This window comes from Falco naumanni, chromosome Z (genome assembly GCF_017639655.2).
Source record: "Falco naumanni isolate bFalNau1 chromosome Z, bFalNau1.pat, whole genome shotgun sequence".
NCBI lineage: Eukaryota > Metazoa > Chordata > Aves > Falconiformes > Falconidae > Falco > Falco naumanni.
Genome location: NC_054080.1, coordinates 28,147,844 through 28,167,492, shown reverse-complemented (window position 1 = coordinate 28,167,492; position 19,649 = coordinate 28,147,844). Strand labels below are relative to the sequence as shown.

The window sequence follows — 19,649 nt, the reverse complement described above, 5'->3', positions numbered from 1 at the left end:
ACATGCTACCTCTCAGAGGAATAAGTCTCAAAGCTTGCTGTGTAACACATTGTAATAATTTCAGGCAATACTACAGACAAGGGATTCTACATATTTTGAATTTTGTTCAACATGTCAGGCTAAATGATCACTCTTCACGTGTCTTTCTTATAACGCAGATAAGGAATTTTTGGGAAACATAAAGAATCCTGAAATTGGAAACTACAGAATAAAGCAAGCTGTTTGTTAGCAATGTTATTCTTTTTGCACTGTGAATGGTATAGAATATGGAAGTGGAAAATACTCTGATACTACAATGGTGGGTGTTATATTAAGTAGAAAGATGTTATAAAAAGATTGGTGGATGAATACCAGTTATCCTACTTCATAGCCTTATGTTTTTAATAATTCACAATAAAACAAAGAGGAAAATAAGATTAGCTTTCAGTACATTCTGAAATTAAAGCCTTACAAGTTTGTTACTTGTGTTTTGGGTAGTTTTAGTCTCTTTGTTTTGTCATCTATAGTCTTTGGGAAATGCAAAAAGTATATTTTTTAAGTCTAACTATTATTCAAACCCAAACTCACTGCCTCTTACCAGAACCAATATGTTTTTGTGGTGCACTTGCATTTTAAAGTACTAAAATGATAATATGACAGAATGACAGAAAAGGAAATGGAAGATGAGATTGTATTTATTGCTAGCACTGTCCTGGTTGGGTAGAAGAGAAATAATTCATGTGAAATGACTGACAAGCAACTTTACATCCACAGGAAGATTTACACTTCCATTTGATATAGCAGTGGGGGAAAAGGCATGAGAATATAGGTGAAGATTTTTTTCTGGAGGTATATCAGAATTTCAGGGGGATCTTGAACAAAGAACAAACATTAAAGACTTTATGAAAAAAGAGTCTCATCAAAAAAACTGTGAAGCTGAAAAACAGGTTTTGAAACTTTTGCAAATGAAAACTAGAATCAGCATCTTCCTATAAGTAGCTGACAGATTTTTTACTTTTTTTTCCTGCTGATCAAAGCAAGTATGTAAACACCCTCCAAAAATTCCAACTCCCTCTAACCAAACTGACACGGTAAAATGAAAGATCACTTACCTCTTCATTTCTTGGTTGGAAGTTGCACAGAAGTAGAAAATCCTGTTTCCACTTTGAGGTATGCATTTAAACGCAAATGGTTTACCCAGGCTGGTGTCAACACCAATTTCCGCTCCTTCCAGCTTTGTCACTTCCAGGGGTCTGCACTTCCCTTCATCCTGCAATTAGAAAGAAAGGGTGCCAAAGTTCAGAACTAATATGAAACCGATTCCTGTGAGATGGGGATAATCTCAGGGAGTATTCAAAAGTGTAGAAATTAGTGACATGCTCTTATGCTTTTGAACCATCATATGGTTTTAATGATCAGCAGCCCCAGAGAATACAGTGCAGTCACAAAAGACAAACTAGTCAAACACCCTCTAAATTTGCATCTCTGTTTATCTCTCTTAATTGTTTTTTGCTCATCAGAAGTCATACATGCATGCAGAAACCTCACTAGGTATTTGTAAATATTCCAACTTTTTAGGCTGCAGCTGAGTGAGAGTGGGAAGCATGCATCTCTTCACTAAGCAATGCTGCTTGCAGTCTGGGTTGATGCTGAAAACCTCAACTTACATGTGCAGATAGAGGGAACAAAGGTTTAAGTTCAGAAAATAGTGAGCATAGTCTGAAAGGCTGTATTTCAGTTCCTTTGCGAAGTTGCCCTAAATATCGTTATGTTCATAACCCTTCCCATTCACTTCAGACAGCTTTCAATGGTAAGCATTTCAAAACCCTTTTGTCTGTTCCTGATTGATTTAAAGCTCTTTGAGACTGAAGGGCATTGTCAGCGTCTTTCTCTGTGGTTAGTTGCAAGAAGCCATTAAGCTTCTTAATGTAAGTAGGTAGGCGAAGCAGTTCCTCCCCCTACTTTCCCAGCTCAGCTCCCCCCAGGTACATGTCTCAACTTAAAAAAAAAAAGTGCACACATCTGGATAGTGAACTCCAGCTGTGTTTTAAACAATATTCTTAGACCCTTGGATTTGAAGAGCTGTGACTGGAGCTCTAACAATTGCATCAGATTTGGCAGCAATAAAATGGAAAACATGAGTTAATGCTGGGACATATGAGGAGCTTTACTGTCATTTGCAAAAGTCACAGATGGTAGAATCTCACAGAATAAAATCAGTTGGTTATTGGGAGTTAATTAAATGTTGTCAGTAGGAGCTGAATTGCAAATGCCCCATGTAATTTTTTTACTAGCCTGAAAATAAATATACATATTCTTCCACAAACAAAATATGCACCTGTGGGTATTAGATAGTTAAATACTTGCCTATATGCTCATTGGCACATGTAATTATCCCTTTGTTATACATGAATTTTCTGTAGGAACAAGATAACCCATAATATTGAAAAACAGTGTAAATAAACATTCATGAATGTATTTCCTACATTCTGCTTTCTTCTTCTTCTTTTTTTGTTTGTTTGTTTGTTTGTTTTTATTTGCAACCCTGAAGTCAGTACAGAAGATGAAGGCAATCCTGAAAGTCATCAGTGCTATGTGACCTACTTTGCTTATAACGCCTTCAGACACAAAACTACATTGCAAAGACAGCATAGCCAAAATATATGTTTAGGACCCAAATTCCATTCCTAGTGTAAAGAATAATGAGCTCTAGGTTGATGAAGTGTTATTCAACAGGATTCTGTCCATGGTCTGGGTTCTGCTGACTGTCTTGTCCTGAAGGTGACAGTCACTGTAGACACTGAAATGGCTGTGTGACCACAATTATTGCACATAGCTATAAACTCCTTTTCTAAACACTTTCTGTGCCGTCTAGAATGAATGCAGGTAGAGCTCTGTGGCATCAAGAATGATTTATGTCATCTCCATTTCAAATGAATACATCTAGGTAAGGAATAAGATGGATTTGAGACATTCAAAGAGAGACCAAATGTCCTTCATCAACTAATAGGCAGCCATGTTCCCCTAATTCTGATAAGCCAGATGTAAGGGACATTTCTTTTTACTCATGTGGCTTTCATGAGTAGTAATTTGAGAGCATTGCTTTGATGCATATCCCTTTGCTACAAAAAGTGCCAAAGGTATATTACTGAAAAAATAATTATAAAAATATTTCTTATGTCTCTGACTGGAGAGTAACCCACTGGCAATACTGCCACTCTGGAACCTAATATAATTCTGTGATGTTGCTTGAGTTGATGATATGCATATGTATGTAAATGAACTAACTTAGATTTTAGCTACTACTGTTCCATTCTGCACTTAAGTAAAAGAGATTTTTTGTTCTCTCAAGGTTGCTATCAGCTATTTCATGGATTCTTGGCAGTCTGTAGTATCTAATATGGACGAAGTTCTCCAGATAGATTGCAGAAAGTGAATGCTTTTTGGTAAGTGTTATTCTAAAAATATTAGAAACATCTGAAGTAACCCTTTCCCTTGCTGCTAGTTTTCTTAAGATGGCCTGTGTTTTAAGGGAAATGTTTCTGGGGAAAAAAAAGAAAAGAAAAGAAAAGAAAAGAAAAGAAAAGAAAAGAAAAGAAAAGAAAAGAAAAGAAAAGAAAAGAAAAGAAAAGAAAAGAAAAGAAAAGAAAAGAAAAGAAAAGAAAAGAAAAGAAAAGAAAAGAAAAGAAAAGAAAAGAAAAGAAAAGAAAAGGAAAAGAAAAGAAAAGAAAAGAAAAGAAAAGAAAAGAAAAGAAAAGAGAAAAGAAAAGAAAAGAAAAGAAAAGAAAAAAGAAAAGAAAAGAAAAGAAAAGAAAAGAAAAGAAAAAAGAAAAGGTTAAGCAATGTATAACTATGAGAGACTGAAATAAGGGAGAAATAAGAATAGAAAAGTAGGCATCTCCTTCATTTATTGTTTGAAATGGTCATTGAAGTACTGTATGTAGCCTGGGGGTGTGTCACAAATCAGCCTTATTTAATTTGGTGTAAATACTTCCAGAAAATAAATGACATTCATAGCATTTCCTGAATGAGTCACTCTGTTCAAAAAATTTTGTTTGAGCAGAGTTGTATTTACTATTCTAGTTAAGCCTCTTTGTCTTTTAGAAGGGAGAAGATGAAAAGATATATGAACTTTTCATGCTATTTGCAGTGAAATAAATCAAAACCATCAAGAATAACTATGAAAAGAGATTAAAATTAAGCTACACAAGAGACTGCAAGTGCTAGGAAAATGGAATAAAAGTAACTTTATAGAAAACAAAGATCAAATCCTTGAAGAGATAATAGAAAAAACTAAAACACAAAGTGAAAACTGAGCATTGCTAGAAAGCAAAAGTAAAAGACTGGTTAGCTCAGGAGACTGGCAGTGGGAAGCATAAGACACACCTCCAGGTCACTGGTTCAGATTGGTTTCAGGTCAGTAGTGACACGATGAAATTTCTGATTGTCTTTCATAAATGTCTTCCTGGATGTGTCCCTGTGTTCTTAAACTAGACATCTTTTAAATGAAACAAGAAAATGAACTCCTTTTTCTTTTTGCGTCTTATTTCTCATTTGCCTAACTTTATCACAGCTGATGTGGCCACAAATGTGGCCACAACCCTCCCTGGCACTCGGGCTTCCAGCATTTTCACTACCTGTTATTTTCTGGTTTTCTCTGACCAGCTTCTCCCTGAGGTTTGGTGCTGCTTGCTTAGTAGTACCTCTAAAATCTTCCCCTCCCTGTCTCCTTCCCCCATCCCCACCCCCCAATCACTGTGCTTGGTGGTAGGCTCATTGTTCAGATATTTACAAAATTATAGCTATAACCCATTTGCATTTCTTCTTTGGGCTAGGGACATTGGTGCAGAGGAGATACTAAGGCTTTTAAATCTTTTTTCCCCTACATCTTTTTCCTTTCCCCTTGAGTAAAGGACTTGTATATATCAGCAGAGAGCTTTAGACTCCAAAACTGTTTGTATGGCATTTTTCACCAGTAGAACTAAATTAATTTAGTTTTTAATTTTGTTTTTGCTTTAAGCAATTTAAATCTAAAGTAGAGAGAGTAGAAACATACTGAAGAGCAAGACAATAGGGGAAAAAAGATGTAAAAGCTCTTCTGATTTGAAGAAACTAATTATCCTACACCGAACTGTATTGGCTATCAGACAAAAATGTACAATCAGGTGGTCTTGGATATGATTAATCTTCACCTTCCAGTTGGGTCTTTTGTTGAGGTTGAAGAATTTGCTGCAATTAATTGCACAAAAGGTAATGCATAGTTTGCAGGGCTAAGCCCCACAGGAAGAACAACTGATTGTCTTAAAACTTTGAACAACTTAAATCAGGTCAAATAATACATGTGATTATGACTCTTTGCCTGGGTCAGGGTATGCAATCTGTTAGTAGGCCAAAATTAATTTGTGTATCCTATCAGCCAGTGTTATTTCTCATTTATTAATAGAAATAATACAATGGAAGTACTGGAAACCTTGGATTCAGCAGATCCTTAAATGTAAATTGAAAATTATATCCTGCAGCCACGGGAGTCATAGAAAATGTAGAGAAGAAATCAGGTGGTATACCAGCTCTAAATAACGTGGCAGCTCCAGACTATGATGATAAAGCTCCAAGCAAGAATGAAGAACAAATAGAAGCTGTATCTTTATGAGCAATGGCTCAGACCTAAATCTATTTATAGCTAAGCCTTTTATATAAAGTGCTTAGGCTTAGCGATGAACACACAGAGGCTTGCTCAAAAGAACAAAGGACTGAATGTTTGTCATAGATTGAAATGATGTGAAGGGTCCACACATGGGAGGCAGGGGATTTCTTTCTTTATAATAATTGGACTCTGTATATACCATAGAAAAAGAATAATTTAAAGTATTATTTTCCTCTCTATACTGTCCCACTGGGAACAGTCTTAAGGGTGCACACAAGCAAACAGAAGCATGCACTGTAGTGTCTGAGTCACACAATAAATATACTTTCTGTAAAATGCCCTGTTCCCATGTAAAGAGAAGACAACTGCAGAAAGAAAAGGGAACATTAAAGTCTGCATTCAAATTTCTTCTCTGCATTTAGGAAGGGCTTTCACTTGTTCCCTGAGGTATGGGCGCAAAGTGATGTGTCTTGTTATGAATAAAGGGTAAATGGAAGACTGGTATCCAGCTGGTTATATGAGGTGTGTAAATGTTACTGTTGAATCTTATTTGGAATAAAAAGAAATAGTAAATCATGGTACAGTTTCCAGGTGTTCTGGATAAGGCAGGAGGTGAGCATGGAATGATTTACACACACAAATATACCCTAATAGAGACAAATAAAGAATAGCAATTTTCTTTACAGAGACACCGCTAATTAAAGAATATACAATGAGGAAAGCATTCTGCTATTGAGAAAAAGTGAAGGTTATTGACCTCTTTGAATGTAAATAGCACTGTATAATTATCTGAGCAATACTTAATTACCAGTGTGCTGGCTGCATTGAACTGCAATAAACAGAGAAGGCAAGATTTGGTTGAGCTATTGAAATGGACTAGTTTCATATTGGAAACAGGAATATTGCCTAACATCTGATAATTTAGGTGATATCATAATTGCCTACCAGGCTGGGGTCTAACTGCTTTTGGATGTTAAGAAATGCACATCTTTGTTCCCACTGCCCTTACCTCAGCCTTGAGCAGCTTTGCCTTAGTCACTCACACTGTGCCTGAGGGCTTCCTAGAGGCATTAAACTTTTGAGCTTAAGAAATGCAAACCATAATTACTTTTTAACCTGACATTGTTATATATAATCACAATGAAGACTGACAAAAAGCACATCCATCCCCTTTAACGCTGTCACCACCATGTTCAGTGAGAGTACTTCCCGAGAGTAGGTGTTCCAGTTTTCTCACAGCATGTTTCAGAGCATTATAGCTATGAACTGTCATGAAGGCCATTTCTCTGAGGCCTGGGTGGCACATGAAGGTTAATTCGCTCCTTATTTACAGTTCCACCTCTTTCTACGTCTGAATCTCTAAATCTCTGAATGCTCTTTTCTACTGTCAGGACAGTGATATCCAACCTAACTACTGTTTCCAACTTAAGTGCTCCTAATTCCTGTTAGTTTCTTCCTTTGACTTTCCTACTTTGAGTCCATACAGAATGCTGGCAGCAGACTCATACTCTTTAGGCATTTATTCCTAATTGCTGTTGTTCCATGTCACTCCTAGTTGAGGGAATTAGAGAAAGAAATGGAATAAATGGCAAATATAACAAAAGGACTTGACAGACAGAGCTGATTTGACTAGAATACATCGGTCTCTGATTTCTGGAAAGGAAGATAGATTGATGACTTTTTGGACAGATTTCTGTTTGGAGCCAGTAGTCCTTATAGCTTATCCTAGACCACAACCTGAATGATATTTACTTCATATTTTCCTTTGCAGGGACTAGATTGGTTATTTGTCTCACTGACCTCTTTCCCAGGGTCTATTTATGGCAAAGAGACAGGAAATCGTTCCTAGGAACATGGCAAGACACAAACCAGAGAGGAGCTAGGGCATTGTTGCAAACATGATCTTTTGTTAATTCTTATAATTTTATCAACTCTACCTTTGTTTTTTCTTCTTTGACCCACAAAATCACTAGTTATACATGCTTTTTAAACAACTCTTACATAGCAAGAAAGCAATGATGAACTGAAACTAGGAAATTCTGGCTTTGGCAGGCATTTTTAGTGGATTTGTACATCCCAGCATTTAATTAGCTGCATTCTTTACATGATGAATATTTGTAATGAGGAATTTTGGGAAACATGTTTGGAAACACTAATGCTTTCTTTATCCTTGTGCTTTCCTATTGATCCTAAACCACTGTTTGCTCTCTAGGAGCTATGTCCTCATGATAGAAGAATGCATGCTCCACAGACTTCAAACCCCTTATTGGCCCATTTGTTCCTGGGTCCCAGGAATTATATTCCTTCTTTTTAATGGGTTTGAGAGACATAGTATTTTTTTTATCCTGAAGGCTGCAGCATGTTGTAAAGAAGTTAGCTGTCAGGTTCTGAAAGATCTGAGTGAACTTATGGCTAGATTGCTTTTGTTATTTTACTGGTCTCATGTTAAGCTGATAAAAGTTTCTCTGTCCGACTCTGAAGTCTTCACCATAGACATTTTGTGGTGACTTTGCAGTCACTTTACTGTGCTGAGCAGCAAAGGCTAGTTCTACAGGAGCAGACATTGCTATCTGTAAAGAAAGGATCAGTGCTTGACTAAGCTGATGTGCTTTCAATACATCACTGTCTATCTCCACACAGTGTCCAGATAGCTTTCCTTTAGCAGAAAAACTGAGCACATTGGCAAAGAAGGAAATAGCATGTTTGAGAAGGTCCAGTGATCTGGACAATAGGGGATCAGAACTGTGGAGTGTATAGTGGAACTCCACTGTTGCTAAGTGTAAGCAAAAATATTACAAATAGTTATACCTCCACTGATCTCAGTAATTTACGCAAATCAGTGTTCTAACCCAATGGGGGAAAACTACTTTGGGGAGGAATTAGAGAAAACTGGGACCTAACAGAAGCACAGTATTACAGAAAGCTTTTCAGGGTAAAATACAGCTGTTGCTTTCAGAACGGTTGGCACGCAGGGAATCTACACCACCACAGCTCCCCAGGCATCACACTGCCAGCTCAGCACCCTGATGGGAGTGATGGAGGCTGGAGCGGAGTGGAGACCCCGCGATCAGGCTCTGCTGTGCTCCCTGCAGGAGTGGGAATTCGGTGGCAGCACGCAGCTGATAAGCCGTGTAACAGTTGTCACATGAAGGATCTATGAGATGTCCACAGCTGACCCAACCACTGTGGTGAAATGACTTTCCTCAGATGAAGTAATGTCATTGTAATACTAACGCACAGCTCCCTCCAAAAGTTACCTGCCTCCAAGGTACCACCGCACCTCACTGGGCATGTGATACCAGTCAGTAACAACAAGACGTATGGCTGGAGTTGCTCAAGCACCACTAAATGTGAAGAAAATGGACTGGACTTGGGCTGAAATAAGTCCAAAGAGGGGGGAACTGCTGTTTAAACTCCTGAAATACCTCAGCCTGATTCAGTATTTCTATAAAGTGGTTACAAATGAAGGGACTTCTAATCGAAGGAGTCTGCCATGGGAAGGATAGGAAACAAAAAATGGATGGTGAAAAGAACATCATTATCTTAAATTGTGCAGAAAGAAGCCTCCAAATAAGGAAGTTCTGGCTGCAAGAGTAGACAAGTTGATAAGCTGTGGCAGTCCACAGAAAGTCGGTTGAACATAGGACAAAGGTAATAGTGGTGGTGAGAGATCATGACCTCCAACTCAAATAGCCCCACCACAAGAGAGCAAACCCCCACATGGAGAGCATGCGTAGTTAGTGAAGAACTTCAGCAGTGCTGTTTGAGGGTGTGCACTAATTTACAGTAGAAGTGAGAAACTTGCAACCTGTTCTGTGTATGATAAATGAACATGCAATGTGCTATGAAGTATTAAAAGTGGACAACTGAGAGAAGTTAGGGGAGACTCCATCATGACTTCTGGGATCAGTCAACGGGCTGAACCTGTCTTCTCCCCCATCTGGATGCCTATTGGGTAAGAACTTTATTCTATGACTACCTTATGTTAGCTGCTATTGTGTTGTTTTAAGCTTGTTTTGCAGTCAGTGTATTATCACCAGTGATCCTTGAACCTTGCTCTGTCACAAACCTGTATTTTGTAGAATAAAAATCTTCAGCTGAACTTCATTTTGTGCAAGGCTCCGGAGATTTGAGTAGTTGTTGTCAGGGATTTGACTCAGTGACTCTGTCAGGAGGGTCCCTGCCCAGGTTATCACCCTCCGATACGGTGGGCTGTCAGAATGCAGGGAGCGGGCAGGGTGGTTGGGCACAAGGGTCTCGTCTTTCATGGGAAACTGACAGCCTGATCAAATATAAAGGGTTAGAGGAAACTCCCCCTTTTCAATGTGACATCCAATGTGCCCAATATTTCTGTTATGAGGTGGCAAACATGGCTATGTCCACTGAGGTGAAAAACATGTTGAAGTTACATATATGGATGGTAGAGTCAAGGCCAGTGGTGGCACCTCTTTCAGGGAAAATGAAACGATCTTGTATTAAAGTGACTGAATCTGTTGCAACCAGCAGCAATGAGTTAATATGTAAAAATCTCTTTCTTAGTATAGGTAGGAAAAGGAAAGCTCAGGATGGATAATTTCTGCCTGTAAATACCAATGATAAGGAAATGTAGCTCCTTCTGTTTGTTGATATGGTCTAAAGCATGTGAAACACCCTTCCCTTTCTCCATGACAAAACATTATATGCACCCTTTCAGGCATAAATAAAAGGCCTGGTTGTCTTCTTACATAGGCGGAAATCAGGCGTGACTTTGCCAGAGTCACTGGAATTACATCAGTGTAAATTGTTGTTAACATCAGAATAATGACCTGAAAAATTATGACTCTTGTTAGTTTATTGGATACTGACATGCAAATTGCTCTGAATTGTTTTTGTCTCCCTGAGTTATTCTTGCCTTCAATGAACAGTTTCAAAAAACATACTATATCCACCAAGTGGAAAAAGCTTTCCTCCTGAGTGAGGCAAGACCTGGAACATAATGTTTCTAACTTCATAATGCTGCTGACATGTTACATAAATACTGTGTTAAACTGAGAATATAGTTTGAGATTCCCTTAGAAAAGAAAGTGGTATGAGCACCATCTGTGTGCATTGTTCTTCTTATGCCCTGATAGAATTCACACCAAAAAAAAAAAAGTGCCAACATGTCCAGTTGAGCTCCTTCTTACTTCATTTGTGCATTGGATCTTTAAGTAGTGAAGAAGAAGAATATTTGTATGTAAGATCTGTCTTTCTGTTTTACTAAATGACACTGCAGGGTACACTGTGGGCACACAAGGCAGTGAAAAAGGTCCTTGTGCTTTCTGTTGCTAAGATAGTACTGCAATATTTCAGTATATTCTTTGGAGTCCAGAGACAGAGAGAGAGAAGCTAGCAAAAATATAGTATGAAATAATTTAAAAAGTGGTTGAATGGCACTAGTCTTGGATACTGCAAGAAAATAAGCAATATTTATTACTATAAAATGTTTATGCAGTGCTTAAAATTTATTTACTCTTCTTAGGCCAAAACAAATGCATGCTTTCAGTGGCTAAACATCCTACTATCAAAACATAAGGTTGGTATAATTCAATAATATATTGATAATTAATTATTAATTAATGTAATATTATGGGGCACCTTCTAATCCTCAATCCAATTTATCTAACACTCTTTGTCTTCAGAGGTACTGGAAAGATTGGAAAGTGGAGAGTGTTCAAAAGACATAACTAGTTTTTTGTTTACGTTTCAGGAATTTGGTGAAAGACTTGACTGGGATAAAATAAAAAGTCTCTCCAAACAAAACTTCCTATCCTTTGTATCCTTTTTAGTGTGTGATTTGTTTGTTTATTTGTTTTTGTTTTTAGACCAGGATAGGCAGTGTTGAAATAATGACCATGGAAAGCCAGACTGCTTTGTTGTATACCCAGTGGTTCTACAACACAGCCCTGATTAGATGGTTAGTGTGTATGTCATGGCACATGCAGGGAAATAAGCCTCCTAGATTTTCTGCTGGAAATGTCAGGTGGCTACAGAATCGTAGAAGAGCAAGCTCTTTCTATGATTTTTCATTACTTTTCACAAAATGTTTTTTTTCCCATAGAAGTGTTTGGTTTTGATCAGGAAGGTTAAATGCTAAAAGCTTAATTTCATTTTGGATATGAAACTGTGCAGTGCCTCATGTGAATACATTTCTTCATCTTAACAGTATTGTCCATGAAAAACTATGCTTAGGATCACTAGGAGGAGGGATCAGAATGCATTGTTGTTAATTAACTACATGGGTTAGTCTTTCTATATAGCTCAAGATCTCAAGATCTTTCAGGTAAAAATAATTTGGTTTCTAGTTTCTAGTCCTTTTTTACTAAAAAGGAGAAATTTTCAAGTGAGGATTTCACTGGAGTGGCTCTACTATTCATGTGAAAATGACCAAACAGGCTAATATATATGAGCAAAAAATGAAATACAGAGATGGGAGATTGATGTACGAAATGGAGATGACAGTAGGGAAAAATCAGTCTGAAGGTTCATTCACGATCAGGAGCAAAGCTACTAGTATCAGCTTCCCTATTGTTTTCTGTTGTTTGAACTTCCTTTACACCATCTTGTTGTCTACATTGTATCCATGTTTATTGCAAAATTGTGCTGGTATGTCTACATATGTATGTGTATACATGTACATCTACATCCTTCATATGCTGAGTTGACCAAAAGGTGTGTGACCCTGCTAGCAAAGGTAAAAACTATTTACAGGGCAAGGACTTGGTGCTATGCTTAGGTTTTCATGTGTTTTTTGAATAAGGGTGGACACGGGTGTATTTCACTGGTATGTGTTCAACTTGTGTGTTGGAGACAAACCCATTTCTACCTGTTTCTAGCCAGGTGATATTTCCACTGGTGCCTTTCCTAGGTTAGCTAGGAGATACCCTGGAAGCTGCATGGGCTGCTTCTAGTGATAAATCCCTCACCAAGGCAAATTTTCTCAGCTTCATTAAGTTTTCTTGAAATCAGGTTAAAATGTATGCTAAGTGAACCTTTTCTACAAGCTGTAAAATGTTTTACCCTAAAAAGCCCTGAACAGACTACAGTCTTTGAAATCAACCTGATTTTATAGATGTAAATTTATCAGTGAATAACTTCATCATGAAACTACACAGGAGAAGGGATTAGTAACTTGTAATTACATGCAGCACCTGCTGACTCACAGACTACAGTAAAACACGATTGTAGGGCAGGTGAACTCACCGGCTCCGCTGTGGCTGGGGCTGTGAGCCGTGCCCACTGCCTGCTGCTGCCGTCTGTGCCCCCCACACCCAGAGATACTCACTCGAATGCTTCAAGGGATTTTTTTCCCTCTTTTTTAGTATCTTGTCTTTATTTATTAGTTTATTTAGTGGTGAGTAACTGAGAATACTAAAAAGTTTGTAGCTGAGGTAACTGTGAAGCCACTGATTTAGGGCCACTAAGACTCACTATACAACTAGAGGGCTGTAAATTATGCCATACCAAAATGGAGCCTCAGGATATAGCCTAGTAAAGTATTTCTCTTCATGAAGTACCTGTTTTACTCCTTTTTTGGATGTCTACTGTTAGATGAAGTTAAAGAAGTAGTAAGTACTATACAGGTCCCTGCTCACATGACAGTGAATGAAGGGCTAAGCAATGCTACTCTGAAGAAACTGAGCCTTCCCAGTACTCTGTGCACGTCTATAGCTTATTCACACACACACAGAAATATCATGGTCATACCTGTTTAAGAAAATACATATAATGGTAGATGGAATACAGAGCTCCTACACATCTAAAGCTACTTCATCTCATCAAAAACCTCCTAGAGCCTATTCAGTTCATAGACTTCTTGATGATCAGAACTAAGAGATTAAATGTAAATCCATAAAAGCCTGACAGGGTCTATGCCTATGACTAGGATATAGGAAGGCAGAACTACTCAACAAGCCTCTTTTATATACTGCATACAAAAACACCTTCAGTGCTGCTGTTATTCTGTAAATACAAGCCAAGATAACGATCTGAAAATCTTGAGCACAACAGTGCTACACTTAACGGTTCAGGACACAGGTTGTTTCCTCACCAGCCTCTATCCTTACCTTCTTGTGTTTGTAATAATGCAGGTAGCCATTATGTTTCAGCACAAACCACCTCTTTCTCCAGCCCTTCAGTATCGCTGACTGTGTTCGTTTATGCAAATATCCTCTGCAGGTAGGTCTGGGGGTGTTGGGGTAACGGCTGATATCTGATCCCACCACCATAGTCAGGATATCAGGACCTAAAATATTACATAAAGAATGTGAAAACATAGGTCAAAACAATAGTCCAGTCTGTCAATATTTTTGGATACCCCTACAGGGTAGGGAGGAGGAAGGCAGTATCCTATCCTGTGCCCTTCTCCCAGTGTAGCTTCTGGAAGCAGCAAGGAACAAAGCAGCCTAGGAAATGATGAATTATATCAAGTGATATCTGGCCTTCTTTCAACAGAAATTCAGGAATGAAACTAATTTTTTGTTAAGGACTAGTAATGGAGCCAGCTTTCTGAAGATACCTCTTAAAACAGTTTTTGTGACCCACCTTTGCATAGGTGCTTGCATATTTTATCAGTTTAGAGAAGTGGTTGGATTTCATTGCTCAAATGTGTGTACATAAATTGGAGTTTGTACAAAAGTTGCTGAGAATGCTCTTAGGGGCACCTTCAGCCTCTGTTATCTTACTCATGCTCTTGAAAGTTCTTTCTTTTCTATGTCTTGAAGTCTACTAACATTTTCTGCTAACTGTACCCCTCACTAAGGGGGACTTGCTGTTGGAGGCTAACCTATTGTGGTGGTGCATCTCGTCCCCTCCCCTGGGACACTCTATGATCTCAGGAACTGACATTACGTCTTCGCTTCTGTGTAGTGAGTTGGGTGGTTAAACATCCCATGACCACACTAGCAACAACTCTTGCATGACTGAGGTGGGAAACTGCAGTGGCTGTACTAGCAGCTTTCCTTATCTGAGCACCACCACCACATGACAGCCATGAACATCCCTAAACAAGCCTGGGAACACTCTTCATTACGACTCTGAGTAGTACGATACCACCATCACCAGTGGAATTTTTAAAAATTTCCATTAATTACTGAATCTGATATCAGCCAGGATGGCTAAAGCCAATAATCTCCAAATCTATAAACAGTGGGGCTAAGTGAGGCCATTTGAGCTCTTCTGGACTACAATGTGCGGTGAAGAGCATCTCCCTCTGAGTAGGGTGCCTCTCAGAGCTTGCAAACTCCCAAGTCTGCGATACTAAGGGTACTGTTGCTGAAACCTGACAATGGGGCCTGGGCTGATTTTCCGGCTTCTCAGGGCTCAACCCTTCATGCGATGAGAAATGCAAAAGCATTCAATGTCAGTATTTCACTGAACTTGAGGGGAACTTTTAACAGGTATACCTTTGTACATGTATCTATACTTGTGTTCCTTTGTGTCTGTGTCTGTGTTCCTGTGTGTGAATTGATTTTATAACTTCATAATAAGTATAGTACAAGTATTAACATTTTTAATTAATAGTTAAGCCACTTTTATAATTTAAGTAAATCGTATTTGAATTACCTTGTAAATGATAAATTCGTCAATGACTAAGTGCTGCTAAAATCCTATGATCAGCCTTAAACTGGATACTCCTTACATCATTTAGAAACTAACTATTGATCAGGTCCAACACTGGGATTGGATCTAGCCACACCTAAACCCTATGAAGAGTTTAGAAAGCAAGAGGGTCCACTCTGAACCTTGGACTCAATGGGAGGGTCTCCCTAACTCTTACATTTTTAGTCTCTGTGTAAATCATTCCAGCTTAATTTTAATATTATTTTTCTTTGTGTGATTTATCTGTGTAGTAAGTAATAGATAACCTTGGCATTGAACTTTTTGAAGTTGCACTCTAATGAATTCCTATTAAAACTTTTTTGCTCATACCTTTAATGGTGACTCTTTGAGGACTTAACCTAAACCACTCATTTGTGACACCTGTGCTGAAGTGCCTACTTACCATTTGCAAAAGCTAAGTGCTCAAAGGATGTTACGTTGTAAGATTGTTTAGAAATGTGTTATTGTCATCAACAATGAGGTACAATTTCATAAAATTCACTGATGTTATCTATCAATACATCTATGATTTTGACACTAAAGGCCTGAAATTCTGATTATATCAGATACTACTTCAGAGTAGATGGCAACACCTTAAAGAGGACTGAGAAATGTGACTGTGACACATTCTTATTTGCAAAACATTTGCTGGATTACTCTTTTGGGGACATTTGACTTTGGGAATGCTGTCAGTGTGCCAAGCTTTAGGCCAGGGGGTGTTCTCTGAGGAGTTAAAATACTCAGTAATCAAGGATTTATCTGCTAAAAGACTCGTCATACTCAAATATAACAGCGTGAATGGCACCTCTATAATTAAAGAACTTGGTATGTGTCAAGTTAAATTTGTTACAGCCTTGAAAAAGCATTTTAATTTATTGAATTTCCCGTGAGCCCTTGTCAAAACCATATCTGGGATAAATGAAAGAAAGGCAGTAGATTAACTTTCAGCATGCAAACATGGGTATCTTTGGGCTTTAGTCATCACAGTTCTAGGAAGAATATGCATGATTAATATTGCTGACTCCTTGTTACTGTGGTGCTGCAACAGGATGCCTCATGAAGTAACCTGTCTGCTCTCCTGATCAGACCTCAGGTCTTGGTGACACAGAAATAACTACTGGGTGCACTGAACCGAGCTGTGAAGTCTTTCCCTGAGGAAGCATAAGGCATAAATAAGGTATTGGTGTCTCTGCAGTTGCTTTCAGAACTTTCTCAGTCACTTTCTTTAGGGAAGGAGAGCCAAAAGCCTTACTGTCACGTGTGCACTTTGGGAAATACTTTGTATGTCCTTTTTCTTCTGTGTTCCTAGCAAGATCTAGATAAAATGTGATTTAGGCAATACTACTGTATTAAATACTAATGCATTAGACAATTAAGATTTCTATTGCATCTGTCACCCAACTTGTCTGGATGTATTTGGAGCATTGCACAGCAATCCTGACCATCTGAATAATTTATTGTGATCTCAAACTTACCTTTCCTTGCCAGATTGGCAGCTTCTGAATGTGGCATGCTGGTGACATCAGTTCCATTGACTGCTATCAGGATATCCCCAACCTGAAGCCCTGCTTCTTCAGCTGCACTGTCTGGAATTAAAATAAACCAAATACTTTATTCAGAGTTAAGACATCAAACATGCCTATGTGATCGAACTCTTCTAGTAAAGCAGGTATCTGTCTAACCAGTCACGAATTATGATTTGGGGCCTTTGTGATGTCAGCTTAGAAGTAGAGCAAGTTTTTCTGAGCAACCTGTTAGCTGTCTGTAAGTGAAACTTCAGGATTTAGATACTGATTCAACACTATATAATCACTGAGAGCGGAGAAATTTCATTAAAAACACTTTAAGATGCAAATAGGCATTTCAGTATCTAAGGGTTTTGGCCTAAAGTACAAACAAAGACCTGGTGCAATGTTTAGTAAAGTCAGTAGAAAAAACATCTATTCTTCTGGTGAGCTTCGGATTTAAAACCAAAAGTCTGCTTTCTCTGCTGATATTTCTTCTGCCGGTTAACAGAATTTGGCTATACTATTTTATGGGGTTTGTCTTTAGGAGGAAATAACATAGTAAGTTAACAAAGGGTCAATGAAGGAGGGACTGAATCAGGTTTGTTAATATATCAACCTTTTGTTTATTTGTTAACTGTTGCAAAGCACGTGCAGTCCTATAGGGCTCAGGCAGATGCCAGTGAGGAATGGAGGCAAATCAGGGAAGTGACACATATGGTCCATTCATGGGCATCAATATGCAGTTACTTAAATACCAGTTACAAATTTCTTGGAGTTTTTTCCTTCTCCTTTAGAATTAAGCATTCCTAATGCACTGTGAAAAAATTGGTTTTGGAAAATACTGTTCCATGTCCATACTATTTCATGTATATTTTTAAAGATTTTGTACCCTATCATGTAGTAAATGTGATCATTCAGTGTATTTCCGAGGATGCTTAGAAGTTGTAGGGAAAAGAGTTGTAAAAGCTTAATAATAAATAGGCACAAAAAAGCCATGGTTCACTCTGATCTTTATTACAAATCATTCACAAATGCCAGCACATTTTGGTTTCCACTGGCTTTCAGGATCTCATACAAGAATTTATGATCATAAGCAGTCTCCAAAATATTAATAATGTCTCAGAGTGCAAACAAAAAAGGGATACAAATGCAATTTTAAAATTTGTTTTAATGAAATTAGTCATATTTTGAGAAAACAGAATTTTACTAGAAGTTTGCCTGTAAAAAAGAATTTATTTTTTTTGTGGTTGCTTTTTTAAAGCAACTGCATTTAAAAACAAGACATACAAATAAACAACAGGAGTGATATACAATGTGAGTAGCTATGTTTAATTTTCATTAGTAAGTTACAGAGTTAAATTGGTATGAATTAGGGCTAATGTTGCATAAATGATCTATGGTTTATTTATATTTAGCTAAAAAACTTTCCCACATTCTAATTTGAAAAACATCTTTAGAGGTTATCTTCTTTGATGAAAGAACTCTAAAGGAATCTGTATGTTTACAGATGGGAAACCATCTGAAACTTTTAATGCTAGAAAGAAGAAACATTTTATTGCAACAGAGATAATTTCATATCAACAGGTACAGGAATTTCCAGCAATCTGATAAAACCAGCTAGTTGTCCGAGCACAGACACATGGACACAGTTGTGCTATTTGGACAAATGATGGCTGAGCCCAGTAACGTTCTTTTCCTTAAAATAATCAGCAACGAAAAATACTAATCTTTAACCTTGTAGTCAAAAGTTACATTCTAATAAGATGAGCAGAACAATTTTTTTCGTTCAAAATTACTTTCTCAGATTCACAGTAAATCATTTTTCACAGAAGTTATTAGGCACAAGGAGTACAAAAAAATGTTCTGGAACAAAATTAGGTAGCTGTTTCAGGATGAAGAACATTACACCGCCACTTTAGCCACAATTTAACTTTACTAATTCTTTTGTAAGTATTTTTATAGTATTTTTCCTTTTTTTAATATATATATATATAAAATATATCTTTTTATAGTATTCTGCAGGCAAAGTTTTTTAAATATACATTATTGGCAAAGCTTCAATTGATAATGGAAATTCCTGATTATATTCAGACATGTAAAAATAAAATGATGTCTAGGATCCCGTGTCAAAAATTGTTTATTTTCATGTAGTTTACATAGAATCATAGAATGATAGAATCATTTAGGTTGGAAAAGACCTTTGAGATCATCAAGACCAACATTAACGGAGGACTGTCAAGTCCATCACTAAACCATGTCCCCAGGCACTGCATCTATGCATTTCTTAAATACCTCCAGGGATGGTGATTCCACAACCTCCTTGGGCAGCCTGTTCCAGTGCTTCACCACCCTTTCTCCAATCTAAGCCTTGAGGTAACTTGAAACTGTTTCATCTTGTCCTGTCACTTGTCTGGGAGAAGAGACCTACCCCCACCTGCTTACAGCCTCCTCTCAGGTTGCTGCAGAAAACAATAAGGTCTCCCTCAAGCCTAGCTCCTCTCCAGACTAAACAACCCCAGTTCCCTCAGCTGCTCCTCATAAGACTTGTGCTCCAGACCCTTCACCACCTTCTTTGACCATCTCTGGACATGCTCCAGCACCTCTACAGCCCTCTTGATCTGAGGGGCCTGAAACTGAACACAGGGTTTGACGTGCGGCCTCACCAGTGCCCAGTACAGGGGGGCGATCACTGCCCTGGTCCTGCTGGCCACACTGTTTCTGACACAGGCCAGGATGTTATTTAGCCGTCTTGGCCCCCTGGGCACACTGCTGGCTCCTGCCCAGCCGGCCGTCACCCAGCACCCCCAGGCCCTTTCCCACCAGGCCCTTTCCAGCCGCTCTGCCCCAGCCTGTAGCGCTGCGTGGGGCTGGTGTGACCCACGGGCAGGACCCGGCACTGA

The 19,649-nt window shown here is 38.3% G+C and overlaps 1 protein-coding gene across 2 annotated transcripts in view; it reads right to left on the bottom strand.

Annotated features, from left to right (window-relative positions):
* LOC121081597 overlaps window positions 1–19,649 on the bottom strand; it is a 50,663-nt gene that overhangs the window by 7,043 nt on the left and 23,971 nt on the right. For both annotated transcript variants that reach the window (XM_040580774.1, XM_040580775.1), the window contains exons 7-9: window positions 16,717–16,827; window positions 13,708–13,886; window positions 1,092–1,249 (exon numbers count right to left, since the gene is read on the bottom strand). In XM_040580774.1, coding sequence (XP_040436708.1) covers window positions 1,092–1,249; window positions 13,708–13,886; window positions 16,717–16,827 — 448 coding nt within the window. The remainder of the gene's footprint in view (window positions 1–1,091; window positions 1,250–13,707; window positions 13,887–16,716; window positions 16,828–19,649) is intronic.